The 17243-nt window shown below is 47.0% G+C and overlaps 7 protein-coding genes across 7 annotated transcripts; 5 read left to right on the top strand and 2 right to left on the bottom strand.

Moving 5' to 3' along the window:
* The first annotated feature begins 259 nt into the window (after window positions 1–259).
* Window positions 260–3043, top strand: LY89DRAFT_687599 (MFS general substrate transporter). The gene is made up of 3 exons (XM_018215533.1): window positions 260–1326; window positions 1379–1707; window positions 1766–3043. The coding sequence occupies exons 1-3, from the start codon at window positions 604–606 to the stop codon at window positions 2967–2969; spliced, it is 2256 nt and encodes a 751-aa protein (XP_018067892.1). The 5' UTR covers window positions 260–603; the 3' UTR covers window positions 2970–3043.
* Window positions 3044–4144: 1101 nt separating this feature from the next.
* Window positions 4145–4856, top strand: LY89DRAFT_754352 (uncharacterized protein). The gene is made up of 3 exons (XM_018221320.1): window positions 4145–4355; window positions 4407–4583; window positions 4638–4856. Exons 1-3 carry the CDS (start codon window positions 4209–4211, stop codon window positions 4803–4805), a joined length of 492 nt encoding a protein of 163 aa, XP_018067893.1. The 5' UTR covers window positions 4145–4208; the 3' UTR covers window positions 4806–4856.
* Window positions 4857–5145: 289 nt separating this feature from the next.
* LY89DRAFT_785210 (uncharacterized protein) lies at window positions 5146–7189 on the bottom strand (the record flags this gene model as incomplete). Its single annotated transcript, XM_018222867.1, has 2 exons — window positions 5146–6685; window positions 6738–7189. 2 exons carry the CDS (start codon window positions 7187–7189, stop codon window positions 5146–5148), a joined length of 1992 nt encoding a protein of 663 aa, XP_018067894.1.
* Window positions 7190–8925: 1736 nt separating this feature from the next.
* LY89DRAFT_651772 (kinase-like protein) lies at window positions 8926–9964 on the top strand. Its single transcript, XM_018212180.1, has 2 exons — window positions 8926–9100; window positions 9151–9964. The coding sequence occupies exons 1-2, from the start codon at window positions 9064–9066 to the stop codon at window positions 9864–9866; spliced, it is 753 nt and encodes a 250-aa protein (XP_018067895.1). The 5' UTR covers window positions 8926–9063; the 3' UTR covers window positions 9867–9964.
* An 82-nt stretch (window positions 9965–10046) lies between these two features.
* On the bottom strand, window positions 10047–10893 carry LY89DRAFT_687600 (uncharacterized protein). The gene has a single exon (XM_018215534.1). It carries the CDS (start codon window positions 10675–10677, stop codon window positions 10339–10341), a length of 339 nt encoding a protein of 112 aa, XP_018067896.1. The 5' UTR covers window positions 10678–10893; the 3' UTR covers window positions 10047–10338.
* A 2020-nt stretch (window positions 10894–12913) lies between these two features.
* Window positions 12914–14074, top strand: LY89DRAFT_754359 (uncharacterized protein; the record flags this gene model as incomplete). The annotated part of the gene is made up of 4 exons (XM_018221321.1): window positions 12914–12938; window positions 12994–13056; window positions 13108–13218; window positions 13270–14074. 4 exons carry the CDS (start codon window positions 12914–12916, stop codon window positions 13950–13952), a joined length of 882 nt encoding a protein of 293 aa, XP_018067897.1. The 3' UTR covers window positions 13953–14074.
* A 1326-nt stretch (window positions 14075–15400) lies between these two features.
* LY89DRAFT_672750 (uncharacterized protein) lies at window positions 15401–17243 on the top strand (the record flags this gene model as incomplete). The annotated part of the gene is made up of 2 exons (XM_018213305.1): window positions 15401–16270; window positions 16326–17243. The coding sequence occupies 2 exons, from the start codon at window positions 15401–15403 to the stop codon at window positions 17241–17243; spliced, it is 1788 nt and encodes a 595-aa protein (XP_018067898.1).

Here is a 17243-nt window from a genome sequence, read left to right on the forward strand (position 1 = left end):
CACGGATGATCACTGTCCCGTCCTGAGCCTCAATGTAACCTATGCCGCAGTAAGCAGTGACAACACATGCAAGCCCAAATTTCCTTATCCGTCCAATCCGTGCGGCACTGAGTAAGAATTGTGCCGTGCTGCACGGCCGAAAGTCAATATAGCCCTAGTATCTAGCCGAAAGGAAAATACTCCTAGTGCGAAAACAGGGGAGCGAGTATATTATGATCTCACCCTGCAGCCGAGCAGATCTTTCCCCATCAGAAAATCCCACCCAACTAAGTGATCGCTACGTTGGATACCGATGGGGGATCGGAGCAGGGTACGCACCTGTCATAGGCTTTCTAGGCACGACCTATGATTTTGAGGCTGACCTGACTATGAGGGTCCTCGTTCGTTGCCTATCCACAGACTCGTACCCTCCTTGCATCACCGAGGAAGTTCCTTGCTCGATTTGCCTTTGAGGAGGAGAGCTTTCCCCGCATTCACCATTTTTTCCCATGTTGAAGAGCTTTTTTGAATGTTCATCTCTTCTTTCATGTTTCATGCCCCGAGTACCTTACTCGTCTTTCACCATAATTTCTAATTGAGTTCTAATATCACACAACCTTCACCATGTCCGAGAAATCCTCAACAGAAATCCCCAAGAAATCGGAAGAGACAACACGATCTCGAAAATCAGAAGAAGCAGGCAAACATGAGAACGAATCTCCCAAAACAAATCATCCGCACCTGCAAAACTTCATCCAAGAAGTAGTCGACGCCACGAACCCGTCACTCCGTCACCTAGCTTCCCAATCATCCTTCAACTCCCAGAACTCCAGAACGCCCAGCCACGCTCCCTCGGATCCCCGTTCCCAGATCACGAAACGTTCATTCAGACCCCTGAGCACGAATTTCGAGGAACAGAGACACCCCGGCAAACCCACTCTGAGCATTACCCGGAGTACCAAGCAATGGGATCCCGAAATCAAAGAAACGGGCAGCGTGGCCGATTACCCGAGTCTCAAGCAATATCATGAGAGTATCGGGAGTGGGATTTATGGCAGTGATCAAACGACGCTGTTCTCGGATCCGAGGAGTAGTTTGATGTCGGCGTCTGGTGCTGGGGCGGTGCCGAAGTATAAGGAGATTGAGATTTCGCACCCGATCGCGGAGGGCGCGAGCTCGAAAGTCAGCACGAGTGAAGGTTCGAGTCAGCATGTGCTTCCTGATGAGAAGGAGGGCGCCGAGGAGGAGGAGACGGTGTATCCTGGACCGCTTGGGTTGTTTATTTTGATTACTGGCATTGCGTTGAGCGTTTTTCTGATTTCTCTTGATCGGACGATTATTACGACTGTGAGTACCTGTCTCCTCCAATTGTGTGGAAAATAATTTGATGGCAAGACAGGCAATTCCATATATTTCCGACGAATTTGACTCCTACGACGATATTGGCTGGTATGGATCAGCTTACCTTCTAACGGCCTCTGCTTTTCAACCTTTATATGGTCGCGTGTATGGGCTGTTCAACATGAAATGGGCATATCTAACCTCGCTCTTCATGTTCGAACTTGGAAGTTTGATTTGTGGCATTTCTCCAAATTCCCTTGCGTTGATCATCGGTCGATCACTGGCTGGCCTGGGAAGTGCGGGTATTCTGACAGGAAGCTTCGTGGTGGTTAGTCATGCGGTGCCGTTGCAGCAGAGGCCCGTATTGACTGCTGTTGTGGGTTTGATGTGAGTTCATCTAACGCCTCTCAATACAACCGAGGAGTATTCGCTAACATACCCTCAGGTTCGGAGTCGGAGCAACAGCTGGTCCCCTCCTCGGAGGCGTCTTCACAGACCTAGTTACCTGGCGCTGGTGTTTCTACTTCAACCTCCCCGTCGGCGGCGCCACCGTAGCCGCCATGCTATTCTTCTTCCACCCACCCAAGAAGCACGCCTTGATGGAAAAATCCTTCCTCTACCGCGTCATGGAACTCGACCTCATCGGCAACGTCTTCCTCCTCAGCGCCTCCGTAATGCTCTTCCTCGCCCTCCAATTCGCCGAACTGCAGCAACCGTGGGGAAGCGCCAAGATCGTAGGTCTCCTGACCGGATGCGGGCTCATGTTTATCGTGTTCTGCGCTTGGCAGTGGTGGAAGGCTGATGGTGCTTTGATGCCGCCGCGGATCCTGAAACAGAGGACTGTGGCTGCTTCGTGTGGTGCGGCGTTCTGCATCTATTCTGCGATCCTGATTCAGTCTTATTACTTGCCGATGTGGTTCCAGGCCATCAAGGGCGATTCGGCCATTCATTCGGGTGTCAATATGATTCCGTATGTGGTTGCGAATGCCCTGTTTTCGCTACTGGCTGGTATCTTTGTTTCAAAGAACGGATACTTTGTTGCACCAGCCATTATCGGTATGGCGATTGGGACCATCGGCTCTGGACTCATTACTACTTTCGACGAAAACACATCATCTTCATACTGGATCGGATGTGAGATCTTGGCATCAGCAGGTATAGGCATGGCCATCCAACAAGGCTTCACAGCCGTTCAAATCGTGCTCCCTCTCGAGGAAGTAGCCATCGGAACCGCAGCAGTAGTAGCCTTCCAATCCTTAGGCGGCGCTATCTTTGTCTCGGTCGGAAACACCATTCTTCAAAACACGCTCCTGGATGCGAATCTCCCGGGAGTCGACATCCAAGCCGTGATCGACGCTGGTGCTTCCGATTTCCGCAGCAAGGTTACAGCGGAGCAACTCCCTGGTTTGATTGCGGTGTACAATGATGCTTTGACGAAGGTGTTCATAGCCGCTGTCCCAATGGCGGGGTTGGCGATATTTGCTTGTGCGTGTATGGAATGGAAGAGTGTGAAGGATGGGAAGAAGGGGGATTTGGAGAGTGCGAAGAAAGCACAGGGGAAGAGGGGAGAGATTGAGAAGGCGATTTTGGAGAGGCATAGGAGGAGTGAGATGAGTGGGATGACGGTGGGGTATGGGTCTAGAGATTAGGATTCCAGAGATGTCTAAATTGTATGTAATGAGAGATTGAATGTAATTCAATCGCAGGAAAGACTTACCAAGTGCTAAATTTTGAAGATTTTGTCACGACTCATACACCTGAAACGTGATTAGCTTCTCGAGGTGGACATTCACAGCTAGGACACTCGGGGATTTTCTCTGTCCAATACCATCATCTCTCCCCAAGTCAAAATAACTACAACTCATCTATTACACACTGTCAGTTGATCTGCCATGATTCCCATAGCATGTAAAAAATTCTCATCTAAGCACTCTCTCCAAGTTGACTTCGTATACACTCATAACATATCGCTGATTGAGATCATCTGATTGTTGTGCTTCCCTTTGGGCATTATGCAAAAAGATCTTGAGGCGTAGCTCCAAGTAGCGATGTACGATTGAACTTACTGCAGAGAAGACATATTCCCGTCTGAGTATGAGGAAATCAAGCTCTAGAAGAAGTTGTTCGACCTTAGTGGAGGTATCATAGCCCCATAGAAATGGGACGAGAGGACGATCAAGTTAGTACATCATATAATCAACTTCCTGTTCGGGCTAATCCTCGTTGATCCAAATATGAAGAGCATTCCCCTCTTGAGCTAAAATAAGGAATGTTTACTGGGTTACTCCTTACTTAAGAGTGCATTCTTTGGCAACATACTATGCAGTTATTTCTTTTTCTTGCGCTCTTTGGTTCCTCCACTGTTGTCTCCCTCGGTTGGACAAGCCCCATGAAGTTCAGTTTTTGTTCGTAATTCACTTACCTCATGCTCAAGTATAGTTAACCTCAGATCGCAAGTTCACTTATGTTGGGTATATTGTTTCGCTTGCATGAAAGCTATGATACTTATGATCCTGGTCACTGCCACAGATTTGTGAATAACATCAAGATAACAGTCGGTGACCATGATATCAAACGCAAAGATTTGACTTGATCACTAGCGTCTTAAACCTCAGACAATAACAGCAGCGCCATTCTGCTGTCCCTGATTCGCTTGATACCTCCACACTCTCAATCTTTTGAACATCTTTGCAGCAGCACCTCAATCACGAACAATCTTTGAATGGAAAGATTATAGAACGCAGTGGCTATAAAAAACTCCTCGAGGAGCGCTTCTCCTCATTCGACATCATCCTCACACAGACATACAAACACCAAACAGTTCCTCAGACAACCACACGCCAACAATCCTTAATTGAACCATTATTCTAATCCAACTGAAAGACATCATGCAATCCCTCTATTCTTGGATTGCCATGGCAATCATGGTTAGCTTCTCTGCCAACGTCAATGCCATCCCCGTCTCTTATGCGAACGACCACAACACTAATACTACTCTCAACACATATGGTCCTCACCCATTTGCTCGATCAACTGTATGTCTCCTTTGCTTCTCACAATAGTACTGACTAATTGTTTGAATTTAGCCAGCTCCACTCTGTAACCCCAACACCAGGGGCTGGGGAGGCGTGGAGCCTGAATGGCTCAGTACAGGTATCAACTATCTGAACGGTGCTGGTAACAATGGAGCATGCGACCTTGCAGCCAAAACGGGTCTTGCAGTGAGCTGCGCCACTGGAGTCAAGATCTGGATGCAGAACAATGTTCGTACTTTCCTGAAAGTCAGAACAGAAGTTTCATACTGATGGTTCTTGTAGAACAATTTCCTGGTCAAAGTTGACTGCGGGACTGTTACTAGCTACGTTACTGCAATTGCCGGCTGTCCTCTGATCAAGGGCAAGGTTCAGGGTCAGGTGTTTGATAAGTATTGGGATGTGCATATTGAGGCAGATCAGTGTGGGAGTTCGTACAAGACATCTTGGTAAGAGAGAAGGTGAAGCGAGTTGGAAGTTGTTGGGAGTGATGTAGAAAATATTTGTTCTTTCTGGGTGTACGGGTTGCTTCTCGGATCTTGCTGGCTAGGGTGAAGAGTAATAAAGCATACGTGGTAGTTTTCGGGCCTGGCTTTGGCAGGTTAGCATAAACATGACCATTTACCCTTCAATAACCTTTGTGATTTGTTTTCAGGAATGGGAACCTAAACTATATTGGAGTCTCCGCCACCAAGGCAACCATAAACTAGAAATTTTATCATTTCTGTAACGTACTCAATGCATTACTCATCTAGACTCTCAGTCAGCTAGAAGTTGCCTTGATTCCTGGAGCTTAAGCCTTATCGTCCCAGAGGTCTCGGGGTCTCTGACTCCACTGTTCCGCAGAAGGATCCCGACTTGTCACCAACTCGAAAAACAATCGACTCTCGTGCGAGAGATCCAATTCAGTCCCCCGAGCTACAGGTACCAAGCTATCACCTCCAATAACAGCACCTTCCCCCTTCTGCAACTTCGCACTCCTCGCCTTCTCTTCTCCTTCTCTCCTCCCCAACTCTGTCCAAGCCCGCTGAGCCTCTCTCTTGGAATACTGCAACAGAACTTTCGTTTCAAGTAGCTCTTTGATTACATCCCGCTTCTCCGTTCTTTCCGTTTCAAGATTGACCTGAGTCATCGATTGTATGTGTTGGATCCTCTCTTGCTCAGTCTGAGCCTCGAGAATCTTCGCTTTGGCATCCAACAATTCTTGTGTCGCACCACGCTTCTCAGCTCTTTCAGCTTCAAGACTAGCTTGGATCATGGCTTGTATTTCCTGTGCTTTCTCTTGCTCAATCCTGGTCTCGTAAAACCAGCGCTGGAATTTACGTTCAGAGGAAGCGCGAAGGCGCTGGAGCTCCACGACGGCGTGGAAGAGATTAGCTCCAGCGGCTGACAGATCGGTCACTTGTCGGGAGAGCTGCTGGGTGAGAGGTTCGGAGTTTACTTGTACAGTGTTTTCTTCTAGACGCCTGAGCCAGAAGCTGGTGAGACCCTCCCAGTGGGCGGAAAGAGTTTCCCATCTCTCGAATGCTTGAGTTTTAGGTTCATTTTCCTCGTCGTCTTGTTCATCAGTAAATGAAGGTCTCGAGTGTTGCGAGGGCAGCGGTGGAGGTGGAGGTGGAGCATGATTTGAGCTTCGAGAAGCAACCGTGTCACCAGAAGGAAAGTCTGCGTCGAGAGGAGCACTAGCTTGGTTTAGTACTTCTGAGTTGGCCGACCCTGGTCTCGAAGCAGTTGGAATGAGTTTGTCCTCAACTGAGTCTGAACCTGCGTCGTGGAAGTGGACACTTCTCGATGGAGTCCTTGTCTGAGATCCTGGTGCTCTCTCAAAAACACTTCTAGTCGCTGGTATAGCGTCCTCTGTTACACTAGATACGCTAGACATGCTTGATGCCGAATCGTGAGAATGTAGCTCTGACCACTTCATAGCTGTGGTTGTATCTTCACTGTCAAGTAGATCTAGATCATGGTTCCTTCCTTCCGTTAGCCAGTCCGGCGCTTGACTTTCGCCAGATTCCTCCGGGCCGGGGCCAAAGTCAATTAGATCTCCTTCGGTGATTTCTTCTTGGACATGCTCCTTGTCAATACTTTGTGCTTTGACTTGCCGCGCTCTGCGGTACACCTGTGTATTGTTGACCAGCTCGGTGAATTCGTATGCTTCTTCCTTCGTTGTTGATTCGTGAGAGGATATATCCACATCTCCGGGTATATGAAGAAAAGAGTCTGCAAGAACAAGATTGGAATACCGTTCTTTGAGGGATTTTGTACGATCACGACTCTGTTGAACAGTCGCTCGATTATTGACCATAAAACGACGAAGGTCGGGTATCGATTTTCTAGTCAAACTTAGCATTTCGAGTTATTCTGAACCAGGTTACTTCGACATACACTTCAAAGCTCTCCACGAGAACGGACACTGCTTGACGTTGATCCCACAGCCCTTGGATAAGTTCTTCGAGTTCATCCGTCTTCCACAACACTGCTTCCTTTCCACTCAGGCCCGAGAGTTCGTCTCTTGCCAACCTGCAGCTATTGACCAGGCTCCAAACTTCATCTTCAAGACAGTACAAAACAGTAGAACAACCAGTAAAGACAGTGTCTGCAAAAGACAGGAATTGGGGATCGGTGAAATCTTCCACGGATTTGCCAGTCCATTCATCTAGAACAATGATCTGGAGTTGCGAGAGTACACGGCTGGTGAGCCTCATCTCAGAACATAATGAATTCACGACTGGAGGCGCAGCCTGGTGGTCGGTGCTTAGATGATTTAATTCTTTCACGATTGTGAGGGAAAGGCTAGTAAGGCCTCCTATTCTGGCGGCGACCGAGAGAGCATCCATGATGTGGAACTAAGTGATGCACGACGATGCAGAGTGAACAGATAGTGAGGATATGTTGTTCCTTGTGGGGTATATGCGACAGCCTCACCAAGTCTGCGGGGTTCTGACGGCCATGCATGTTCGCAGCCTCATTTTAGTGTCAGTTGCATAGCCACCCCCACCACCTCCAGTTCAATGGGGTTGATTCTATTAATAGCGAGCACAAAGCATTGTGAGCATGCTTTGTTGACAATGAATGAGATTACATTATGACGTTTCGCAATCGAGAAAATTTTGACTTGTGATTTTGTTGAAGAAGGCAATTGTGTTCTTGACTCTTCCAAATCAAAAGCAAAATGATTCCTCGGGAGCCTTGTCATTATTGCAGATTGTCACTATTATCTGCGCCAGCCTTGTATCTTTTATTTCAGAGTCTAGAGCGTCGAACGGAACTTCTCCAAAAACAAACGACTCTCGCGCGCAATCACCTTGATACTACCAAGGAATATTTCAAAGAAACACAGCATGGTGGAGACAGATACAAGCCAAGACGTGAAAAGGCCCCGAAACTAGTTTTGAGGGTAATCTGCGCTGAATCTTAACTAGGGTAGTGTCTAACGCGGTTAGTTAGCATCGTTGCTCTGCTTGGTGGCTCAGGCGCTACTCACCCTCGCCTCACCCTCTGCTCAGGTTGCTCAGTCACGTCTGCTCTGCCTTCCATTGACTAATCATGATTACTTATCATTCGCTTCTGCCGTGCGAAAAATTATCAACTCTACACAATTGCGACTCACAGGGAGCTTAAACAAGAATATGTCCTTCGATCCCCTTAGGGCTCCTTTCATGGATCCTCATTTGCCGCCACCCGAAACCATTTTTAGCATTTGGAGTACTACAATTGTGAGTATGTCTATTTGAAAGGTTGCGCCACGGAGTGGTTTCGCCTGAAGTATAATACATTAACGTATTACTAGACAGCGCATGTGCTTTATTTATACTGCAATTCGGACTTCTTTGGCTTTAAGTACACTAATTCGGCCTGTTAGTAATATAATGTAGAACCGGCTGAGAATCTACACCAAAACCCAAGCTAACCCCGCTTATAGTATTGAAATCCAGAGTATTTCTAAGTTAGCACTGTGTGGAATGCACTTTCCTGCTTACTCCCAGATGTGGGCATTGGCGAAGCATAAGCGCTATAGCAAGGGCCATCTTTAAGATAGATGTATTCCGTTGTTATTGTAATTTTTTAGTTTAACTGTTTAAATCTAGTCTATACGTGCAGTCACGAGCCCCGCTCCGCATTTAAAACTACAAAAGAAATCAAATTAAATCAAATTAATAAAACTTATATGTGATCACTATGCTAACCTCGCTTTCCGCTTCTGTTGTGTTGAATTTGTATGATAGGCCTTTACAGGGCCTTAGTTGGACCTATTATTACAATCGTCGTAAGTGTCTCTCCGGCTGTCCTTTCATTCTAGTCGTGAGAGTGTGTTCGTGTATGTAACACACTGGCTTAACAAGCCTATAGCATGAATAATACTGCGCAGAAACAGAAATTGTGTGTCTGAGAGAGAAATCTGGCATCAAATGTATTCTATTGGAACGACTTCCTGGAGTCCAGCTCCTTTATGCCCGATATTTCAGGCCATCTCACATGGGTACTGTAGGCTAAGGTTCCGCGCTAGTGGGATCTCCCGCTGCCTTGCCTTGGCCGCTGCTCAGACCTGTGCCTGTGTTGCTTCCAAAGACAACAGCTGCCCCAAACAACCACAATATACACAGTTCCAACCTTAAACAGCTGTGTGAACAAAGTAACCAAAACGGGCTCTCACTGACTTGTTATTACTTTATTTCAACGGCACTAGAACTATCCTAAGGACAACATAGCGATGACGGGCGATACTTCAATTTCAGATACCTCTGAAGGTATGACTGCCTCCGTTCCCTTGTATGGGATCTACCACTAAAAACGCTAGGTATCACCTTAATGTCGAGTTTCTCACGCAAGGTCATCCGCTATGGCGACAAGGTCGTGAAATCCGGCCCTGGCATACTCCCGTTAGAAGCAGAGACCATGCGATTCATTGCTGCGAATACCAGTATCCCTGTTCCTCGAATTTATGAAGAGGAGACAGGACTTGTACCCAGTATTACCATGGACTATATCGAAGGAGAGACATTGGAAGCCGTGTGGAATGGGCTCCCCGAGGAGCAGAAGTTAGATATTGCGGAACAGCTGAAAGGAATACTCTCCCAGTTACGCAGCTTGAAAGGACAGTATATTGGATCAATCAATCGTGGGGAAGCAAATGACGGGAGGAGATTCGATTACAAGGGCGGTCCATTTGATACCGAAGCCGAGTTTAACCAATTCCTTGTGACCGACAAGATAAAAGGTTGTCCTACGATATTTTATGACATAGCATTCCGATCCTTACGAACAGATCATGAGATCGTCTTTACTCATGCTGATTTCACGCCCCGAAATATTATTGTTAAGGACGGGCGAGTGGTTGCTCTCCTAGATTGGGAATATTCGAGGTGGTATCCAGAGTACTGGGAGTTTGTCAAGACTTTCAAAGGAGCAGATCACAGGTGCAGTTGGTACAACTATGTCGAGGCCATATTTCCAGTGTGCCACGAGACCGAGTACATCAACGATTGCTTCCTTAGATCAATCCTTCGTCACTAAAGTGCTGTTTTCAAAGGATGACAAACGATCTTGCATTCAATAACAATCTTTCATTGATTCATTCATTCAACGACAATCCTATAAAAAAAAGCATCCCGAAAAACAAAAAAAAAACTAAAATCTTGCGACAAACAACGACCTTGCAACAAACCATATACCTTAAAACCAAAACAAGACTTAATCAAAACCAACCTTGTAACCAAAAACTAGCCTTCGACCAAAATCAAACCTTCACCCAATGTCAGTCGTTCAACCAAAGAATCTCATTGCCAGTACCGCATGGATCATTCGGGATCCTCCATAGGTGCTTCCATCAGGACATCAACCATCTGATCTGCGGCGTTATTGACAATATTCTCTGGTATAATATCGGCCTCCTGTAGCCTCTTCAAACCATCACCAATCCAGTGTTGACAGTTCCAGGATCGTTCAGTGTTGTTAATTGGAGTGTTGTAAAGTATGTCTCGTATGGTTAAGTCCTGGGGAGTACTCGATTGAATTGTCGCAACTGGAATTCCACGCTCAAATGTCGCACTTTGCTGTGGAGGCCTAGCTTCGTTCCATCTCTATCGAATTCGAAGAAGCCAGAAGCTCCTGTGATGTAGCTAAGCACATTCGAGCCATCCGAATATTCGATGTAGAAAGCTGTGTGGCGGTTCAAGTGTGAATCAATCGGGTCACCTCTGTACACTACGATGGACAGGGTCCGGCTGAACACTTCGGGTGGGGCCTCTTCTTCACGTTTGTCGCTGTGGCTGTATTTGCCCCTGGAGTGGTGTCCACTACGGCCTTTCCTGTTTGACGTGCTCATGGTCGAGGTTTGAGGAATGATGTGAAAGAGAAATTGTACTGGATTGCCAAAACCGGTTTAAGCTTCGAAGCAGAGGAGATGGTAAGGAATTTAAACTTCAGAGTTGAAGCAAAAGAAGAGATGATAATTGGCTTGAGTATTGAAAAGAGCAAAAGAAGATGATGGGTTGAATTCTGAAGAGGGAGCAGAAGTGATGGCCAGACAGCTTTTATATAGACAGTTCCACCAAGTGGCATGTTCACATCTTCTCCGTGAAACGAGCAAGGCAATGCTACGACGCAAGAATGTTCAATCGTTTCAAGTGTTGCCTTTGAAATAACCAATCAACCACGGTTGGTATCTATAGGACGAATAGATACTAAAAAACTGTTGGTGAGTGACGATAGTGACCTGCATTTGTCAACACTCCAAGGCAGGATACACGTCGCCTAGGTCTTCATCCTGATAATCTGCAAGGTTTTGGGCGGCTGGATAACGAGCTTTCCAGCGGGAAAGGCAGATCTTTGGGCTGAGGAGAGGAAGCTTCTAACATCAGAGATTTGATGGCGGATATGGTAAGTTGGTCTGACTAGCTTTGTAGATGTCAAGGCTCACAATGGACTTTACTAGGGCTTTCTGGACCAATTTTTATTGGCATAGATTGGAAATAAGGCTGGAATTTTCGCAATTAGGTAAAGGTACTCACCAAAAGAAGCATTTAATTGACGTACTATCCTTGGTTCCCAACTCAAAGGTTGGCAGATTTACAATATTCTCAGCTTTGTTCCTGCGGTCATTTTTTGGTCGGCGGCAAAGTAGGACCGACAAATTGTGTACTCTCGTTTGGGAGTAGCGCAGGCGCCCCACAGACGCCACCAACCTGGAAGTCTGGGGACGGAGAAATCATGCAGTTGAAACGCCAACAATTTGGCAGCAGGTCGCTGAAAAGTTGTGCAAGATAAAGATCTCACGTTGCGGGGCATCGATCGGATCCCGCGGCAGCGGGTTAGCGCCCAGCAGGCACCCAGCAACCCGGATCCGAGAGAACCAGGGCACCTGAAACACTAAAATTTTTAATTCAGGCCACTGAAAGGCTGAGAGACATGGTGAAGATCTCCCTCTGTGCAACATGCCAATCCTCTTGGGGTGAACTATCGTTTGTGGCTGTAGGACCGCGCTTGGTTTTGATGGGTTCCATGAGACTTCTACGGCCTCTTCCTCCATACCGATATGTTGGCTCGGGCAGTGTAACAGGAATCGCGGTGGTACTGGTTTGCGAAATGTGGTGATCGCATCTTCCGTGGTCTAATGATCCTGACCTCCACCATAGACGCGCCTGCTGTCTCTGTACATATTGGAAATGAACTCAAGAGGCAATAGTGTTGTTTTTAGAGGCCTCGAAAGTCATCCCCTGGAATCTAGCACTGGCAAATTGGGTGCATGTGGCAGAAGTGACATAACTGCTACTTTGAGAGAGCGTTGTAGTACTTCTAGAGGCTCATCCTTGGTACTGAATGGAGTATCCAGCGCTGTCTATCAAACGACAAAATTCCAACAATAGGAAAGGAAAGGCGTAGAGTTCAGCCCAAATGATGGCCTGAAGCGCCTTGATGATGGTCGCACTCTAGACTTGCGAGAATCATTGAAGTGCCGCTCACATCGGTTGGCCAAAAGCCCAAAAGATAGCCCAAGGCGCTTAGGTGTTGTGGTGTTGTAAATTCTCAACAATTGAAGTGTCGATTGAAGAAATTTAGTGGGTTTGGTCAAGCGCCGAAAATGTAACGCCTCAATGTTTGAAGTCTTAAGGACGGGAGTTATTGATTGAGGATACCTTGACAGATTTGACCAAGAGCATGATCCGAGGCGCCTCGATTTGCAAAGCATAGTAATGTTTGCCGTAAACGTCGCTGACTGGTTCTCAAGCCGGTAGATAGCGCGACATGACGGCGTCTCTGAGATTAAGAACCGCGGTTGATGAATCAAGACATATGTGAAAATATTCAGCAGGCGCTTGATTGCGTTTCATGTGTCTTGATTTCTAATTATTGATAAGTTGCTACTCCGGGGTGTTTTTCTAGCCATTCGGAGACTATATGTATCCCTCTCTCGTGGAGTTCACAAGAGATATTTTTGCATACCGACAAACTTCTTTTCCTATTGAACGTACATTTCTTCAACTTATCTCCTTTTTCCTTTCCCACCACATATATTTCAGACATTTTCAAAACTACCGGAATCTGCGGTGCTCAGTCGAGACATGGCTATTAGCTTCCACCCGTCGGGTATGAAGTCGTACTACTCTGCAGTTCTGGCAAAAGCCAGCTAATATCTATGTAGAAAGTGTTTTTGAGCGCGGGGGGCCCATATACATTCTTGCAGTTCCAATATTACTCTTTTACAGTGAGTAGAACCTTTTTCCTAAGCCTTGCTCTTTGTGCTTACCTCTCATAGGCCTATCGCTAGTGGGATGTATTTCTGTATCACCAGGGATTCCCGGGATATTCCTCATTCAGCTGCAAGATAACACTGGTAACGGCACCCGCATCCAAATTGGCTACTTTGGTATGTGATCGACGACGTTTCCTTGCTAAACGTAATGCTGATCCTTACTAGGTGTTTGCAGCGCCAGCAATTCCAGTGCTTCAGCGTTAGAAACGCTTTGCAAGTCCACTTTTGGTACATCTACCGCTGAGCTCTCTACAGGGTTATCCATACCCCAGGACTTCCTCCAATATGGGTTAGATGTCCGGGATACAGCCTTTCCCTCATTTCTTCCAGTTGGGGCAGTATGTTTTCTCCTAGGAACACTAGCTTTCATTTTACTTAAAATGACCCTGAGGACTCTTGATGATATCACGGACGACGAAAACAAGGAAGAAAAAATGGAGAGTCGTGCTGATCGGCTTTCAAGCGCAACGAGTGGCCTCCTCTGGGCGTCTGTAGGAATAGCATTGACAGTTGCCTATGCTTCTACAGTCACACTGTCTGGACTGGCCTTCGTGACGGGGACGAGGTTTTCCACGGCAACTCACGTAGTCCGAGGGACAACCCTGGAGGCTCTTCAGTGGGCAATTGTTGGCCTTTCTGCCCTCTTTGCACTGGGCGTAAGACACATGATCCGGTCGAACGACTCGAGCGATGACGATGATCAGCACCAGAATCCAGCAACAAAGGCACTGTCTGGATCTAGTACAGCACAAGGTGTCTCTCGGCCGAGACCAACCCTCCAATCTGGGGCGAGATCTGCGCCACCTCCACCCAAGGCACCGATTCTTGGGCTACCTGCCAAAAGGTAATGAGCAGCAGTTCGGTTTAACACAGAATGAAATTGGGCGGTTGAAATAACCGTGCAAAGGGGACAGAACGGAGGTTAAGTTTCGTTTTATGGCGCATATTTTCTCCTTTTTCAGTGGCATGCAAGATAGCAACGAGTCAAACAATTCCAAAATGTTCTTTTCGCAGTCTGCGTCTAGATTTGTACTTTTGCTCTTCTCGCCACCTTTGCCATGTGGCGACTGCGACACAAACTTCTACGGGCATACGCATATATCAAGCAACTGTGAACGACTTCTGGACAAAACAAGGGATGGGTGTACCAGAAAGGAGGGATACACTAGCCGAGTCGTTAAAGTCAAAGGGGGCGGCATAATCGACGATATAATTTGTCTGTGACAGAGCGGTAGCTTAAAGAGCACTGAGAAAATAATAGATTAACTCGAGTTATAAGAGGAATTTCCCATCCCAGAAAAATTATTACACAAGTGACATGATTGATTACAGAAGCTCAACTGACAACGGAGTACTCTACATCGTTGCAAAAGAAGGTCAACTTTTGAGATGCTTTAAGGATTGAAATGAGTCTACACTCAGAATCCTAGAACCTGCAGCTCGATAAACTTCATGACTTTGTATCCTGGAATCCGCGGCCTCTTTCGTGTTATGTATACGCCGTTGGAGTATCTCATATGGTTTTCAAGATGGCACCCAACAAAAGCTTTTATACTCTTAGATAGGTCTCTGTGGTTGATTTCTATGCTTCTTTCATTCGCAGATTCATCGAAAGCTAAGCGTAGAACCTCAAGGGCCTCAGGTGTCTATAAATTAAAGTTAATATTCATTTCAAATTTGAAATTTCAATAAAGTAATTAAATTTTTTATGCTAATTATTCATTTATATTGAAAGGAGTGTCCCTGTAGGGTGTAATGACCACTCTAGACGGGACAGAGCATGATGGGAAAGTAGCAGGTTGAATCAGAGTAGATTAACTAAAGAGCTAAGAAGGTTGGGAGTTGAGGTTGAAGATATTTCCCTTAGTATAGATCACTAAGCTAGTCCCAACTAGGCTTGGCTAGATGCGAGCCGCAATGCAGAGCCTCACGGCACCCTGCTTCAACAATTTAAATAATTTTTTTGCGGATTCTTTTTTGCGGACCTTTGCGGAGCTTTTTGCGCAACTCTTTGCGTTACTTCGTTAGTGCTGACCAAGGGCTGATTACGTAATCCTTCCTTCACCGTATAGGTATCATTACTGGTGGCATCTTCCGAACATTCTCTCTTCATTCGCCAACCTCCCCCTTTTTCGACATGTGCATCAGACGCGAATCAGAGGGGCCTTTGAGATCATTTCATTCGTCTGAAAAGATCCGAGACATTCGCGACTCGTAGCGTTTCGCAACAACTTCTTCTCAACGTTCATCTCAACCTTTGCGAAACAACGCCCAGTTACTCGCCCATCGCGATTCGATGGCAGGAGGATCCAGAAGTAGAAGTGGCTGCTGGACGTGTCGACTACGAAGGAAGAAATGTGATGAAAGACGTCCAGGATGCGAGACATGCGAGAAGCTCGGCATCTCCTGCCACGGGTACGCCAACCGTCCCGACTGGATGGATGGCGGGGAGCAAGAAAAGGCAAAGTCGGCTGAAGTCAGACGGGATATCAAGAGTGCAACACGCCGTGATGCTGGTCCGACTGCAAGTCAACCCTCAGCGTCGGTCCATGAGCCATCCCCACGGGTCAGCCCTACCCTAGAGAATGCGACCCACCACGAGCCTCGGCATTCTCCTCAGGAGATCAGCACCACGTTGCCAACGGGAACTAACCAGAGCGACCGGCAGTTATTGAACTCTATGCTCGGTCTCAATGTCGTTCTAGTTGGAGCATCGTCGTCTGGTTCATACCGAAGCAATGGGGCCCAAGGATTCGGACGGACCCAAACTAGTGAAGGCTCAGGAGACATCGAGCAACGCCAGATGCCCGTTATCAAGGAACGCGATGCTTCACTACTGATGTACTACATGGATTGTGTGTTCCCAATGCAGTTTAAGATGTACAACCCGGCGCCAGCTGAAGGAGGTCGTGGTTGGTTGCTGTCATTGCTTTTGCGCACGCCGCCCCTATACTACATGAGCCTCGCTTTGGCTGCTCATTGTATGGAGGTCTTGGAAATTCCAAACGGCTCGGACGAAAGCAAAGGGGTCACATCGGCCCAACTTGCATCGGCTTTACAGAATCTTCAACAGTATATCACCATGTTCAACGAGCAGCCAGGCCCTGGGAGTCTGGAAGAAAACATCAAGGTTTTGGTCTGTATCATGCAAATGATCGGCTTTGTCGTAAGTTACCGTCTAGACAAATTGACTTGATAGCTCACTAACAATCTTGGCAAAGGGATTTGCGGGCGGCACTGAGAACTGGCAAGTTCACATGAAGGGAGCTTCAACAATAGTGAGCAGATTCACAGACATCCTATGTTCATCGAACAGTACCAGTCATCTATTCGAGAGCAATAGATCTGGCACAGTGATGTCCGTGGAAGAACTGATCACTGTAAAATTCTTGGTCAGCATATTCTCGTGGATCGAGATTGCCAATTCCGTATCCTCGGGGTCGTCTCCTACTCTTGGATATATTCACGATCGACTTCTTGGCGGCCAAGATCCTCCAATCCGTTTGGACAAAGTCATGGGTTGCGATAATACAGTCATGATACTCATAGCAAAAATCGGAGCATTGGACGAGTGGAAGCGAGATGCGCAGGCAACCGGAAAGCTGAGCATGATGGAACTCGTTACAAGAGCGTCGTCGATCGAGAAGGAATTGATGCTGGCTCTTTCCGGCATCCCTGGCGGAAGGCCCCCTTCAGCAGATTTTCGATCTCTGTACGGCCTCAGCAGAGCGACGCTCTCTGTGTATTTCGATTACGTTACTGAAGCATACACGCTTTCGGCCCTCGTTTACCTCCATGTAGTAGTCTCTGGTCCGCATGCTGAACTTCAGGAAATTCGTAACAATGTATCCCAATCCGTTGAGCTGTTTAGACGTCTTCCGGAACCTATTATCGCGCGTGCGCTGTACTGGCCAATTTTGGTTACTGGTTCCATGGCACTGCCCGAGGAGGAAAACCTTTTCAAAGAAATGCTTGCGGAAAGTGGTGTCAAGCCGATATTTGTTGGACCAGGTTGGAATATCATCAAAATTCTCGAGGAATGCTGGAGACGACGACGAACAAATGACCCATTACCTGTGAAAGAGGGATATTGGGCCGATATTATGTCTAGCCTGGACACCACAGTCCTTCTACTTTAG

Source organism: Mollisia scopiformis (assembly GCF_001500285.1).
Source record: "Mollisia scopiformis unplaced genomic scaffold LY89scaffold_19, whole genome shotgun sequence".
NCBI classification, from domain to species: Eukaryota; Fungi; Ascomycota; class Leotiomycetes; order Helotiales; family Mollisiaceae; genus Mollisia; species Mollisia scopiformis.

What these genes read in the sequence shown, in the direction of transcription:
- LY89DRAFT_687600 (XM_018215534.1), bottom strand. Translation starts at nt 10,677, where the DNA reads ATGAGCACGTCAAACAGGAAAGGCCGTAGTGGACACCACTCCAGGGGC.
- LY89DRAFT_754352 (XM_018221320.1), top strand. Translation starts at nt 4,209, where the DNA reads ATGCAATCCCTCTATTCTTGGATTGCCATGGCAATCATGGTTAGCTTC. An exon ending in ACCCATTTGCTCGATCAACT is followed by an intron (nt 4,356 to 4,406) that starts GTATGTCTCCTT and finishes GTTTGAATTTAG; the next exon opens with CCAGCTCCACTCTGTAACCC. An exon ending in AGATCTGGATGCAGAACAAT is followed by an intron (nt 4,584 to 4,637) that starts GTTCGTACTTTC and finishes TGGTTCTTGTAG; the next exon opens with AACAATTTCCTGGTCAAAGT.
- LY89DRAFT_687599 (XM_018215533.1), top strand. Translation starts at nt 604, where the DNA reads ATGTCCGAGAAATCCTCAACAGAAATCCCCAAGAAATCGGAAGAGACA. An exon ending in ATCGGACGATTATTACGACT is followed by an intron (nt 1,327 to 1,378) that starts GTGAGTACCTGT and finishes ATGGCAAGACAG; the next exon opens with GCAATTCCATATATTTCCGA. An exon ending in ACTGCTGTTGTGGGTTTGAT is followed by an intron (nt 1,708 to 1,765) that starts GTGAGTTCATCT and finishes ACATACCCTCAG; the next exon opens with GTTCGGAGTCGGAGCAACAG.
- LY89DRAFT_651772 (XM_018212180.1), top strand. Translation starts at nt 9,064, where the DNA reads ATGACGGGCGATACTTCAATTTCAGATACCTCTGAAG. An exon ending in AATTTCAGATACCTCTGAAG is followed by an intron (nt 9,101 to 9,150) that starts GTATGACTGCCT and finishes TAAAAACGCTAG; the next exon opens with GTATCACCTTAATGTCGAGT.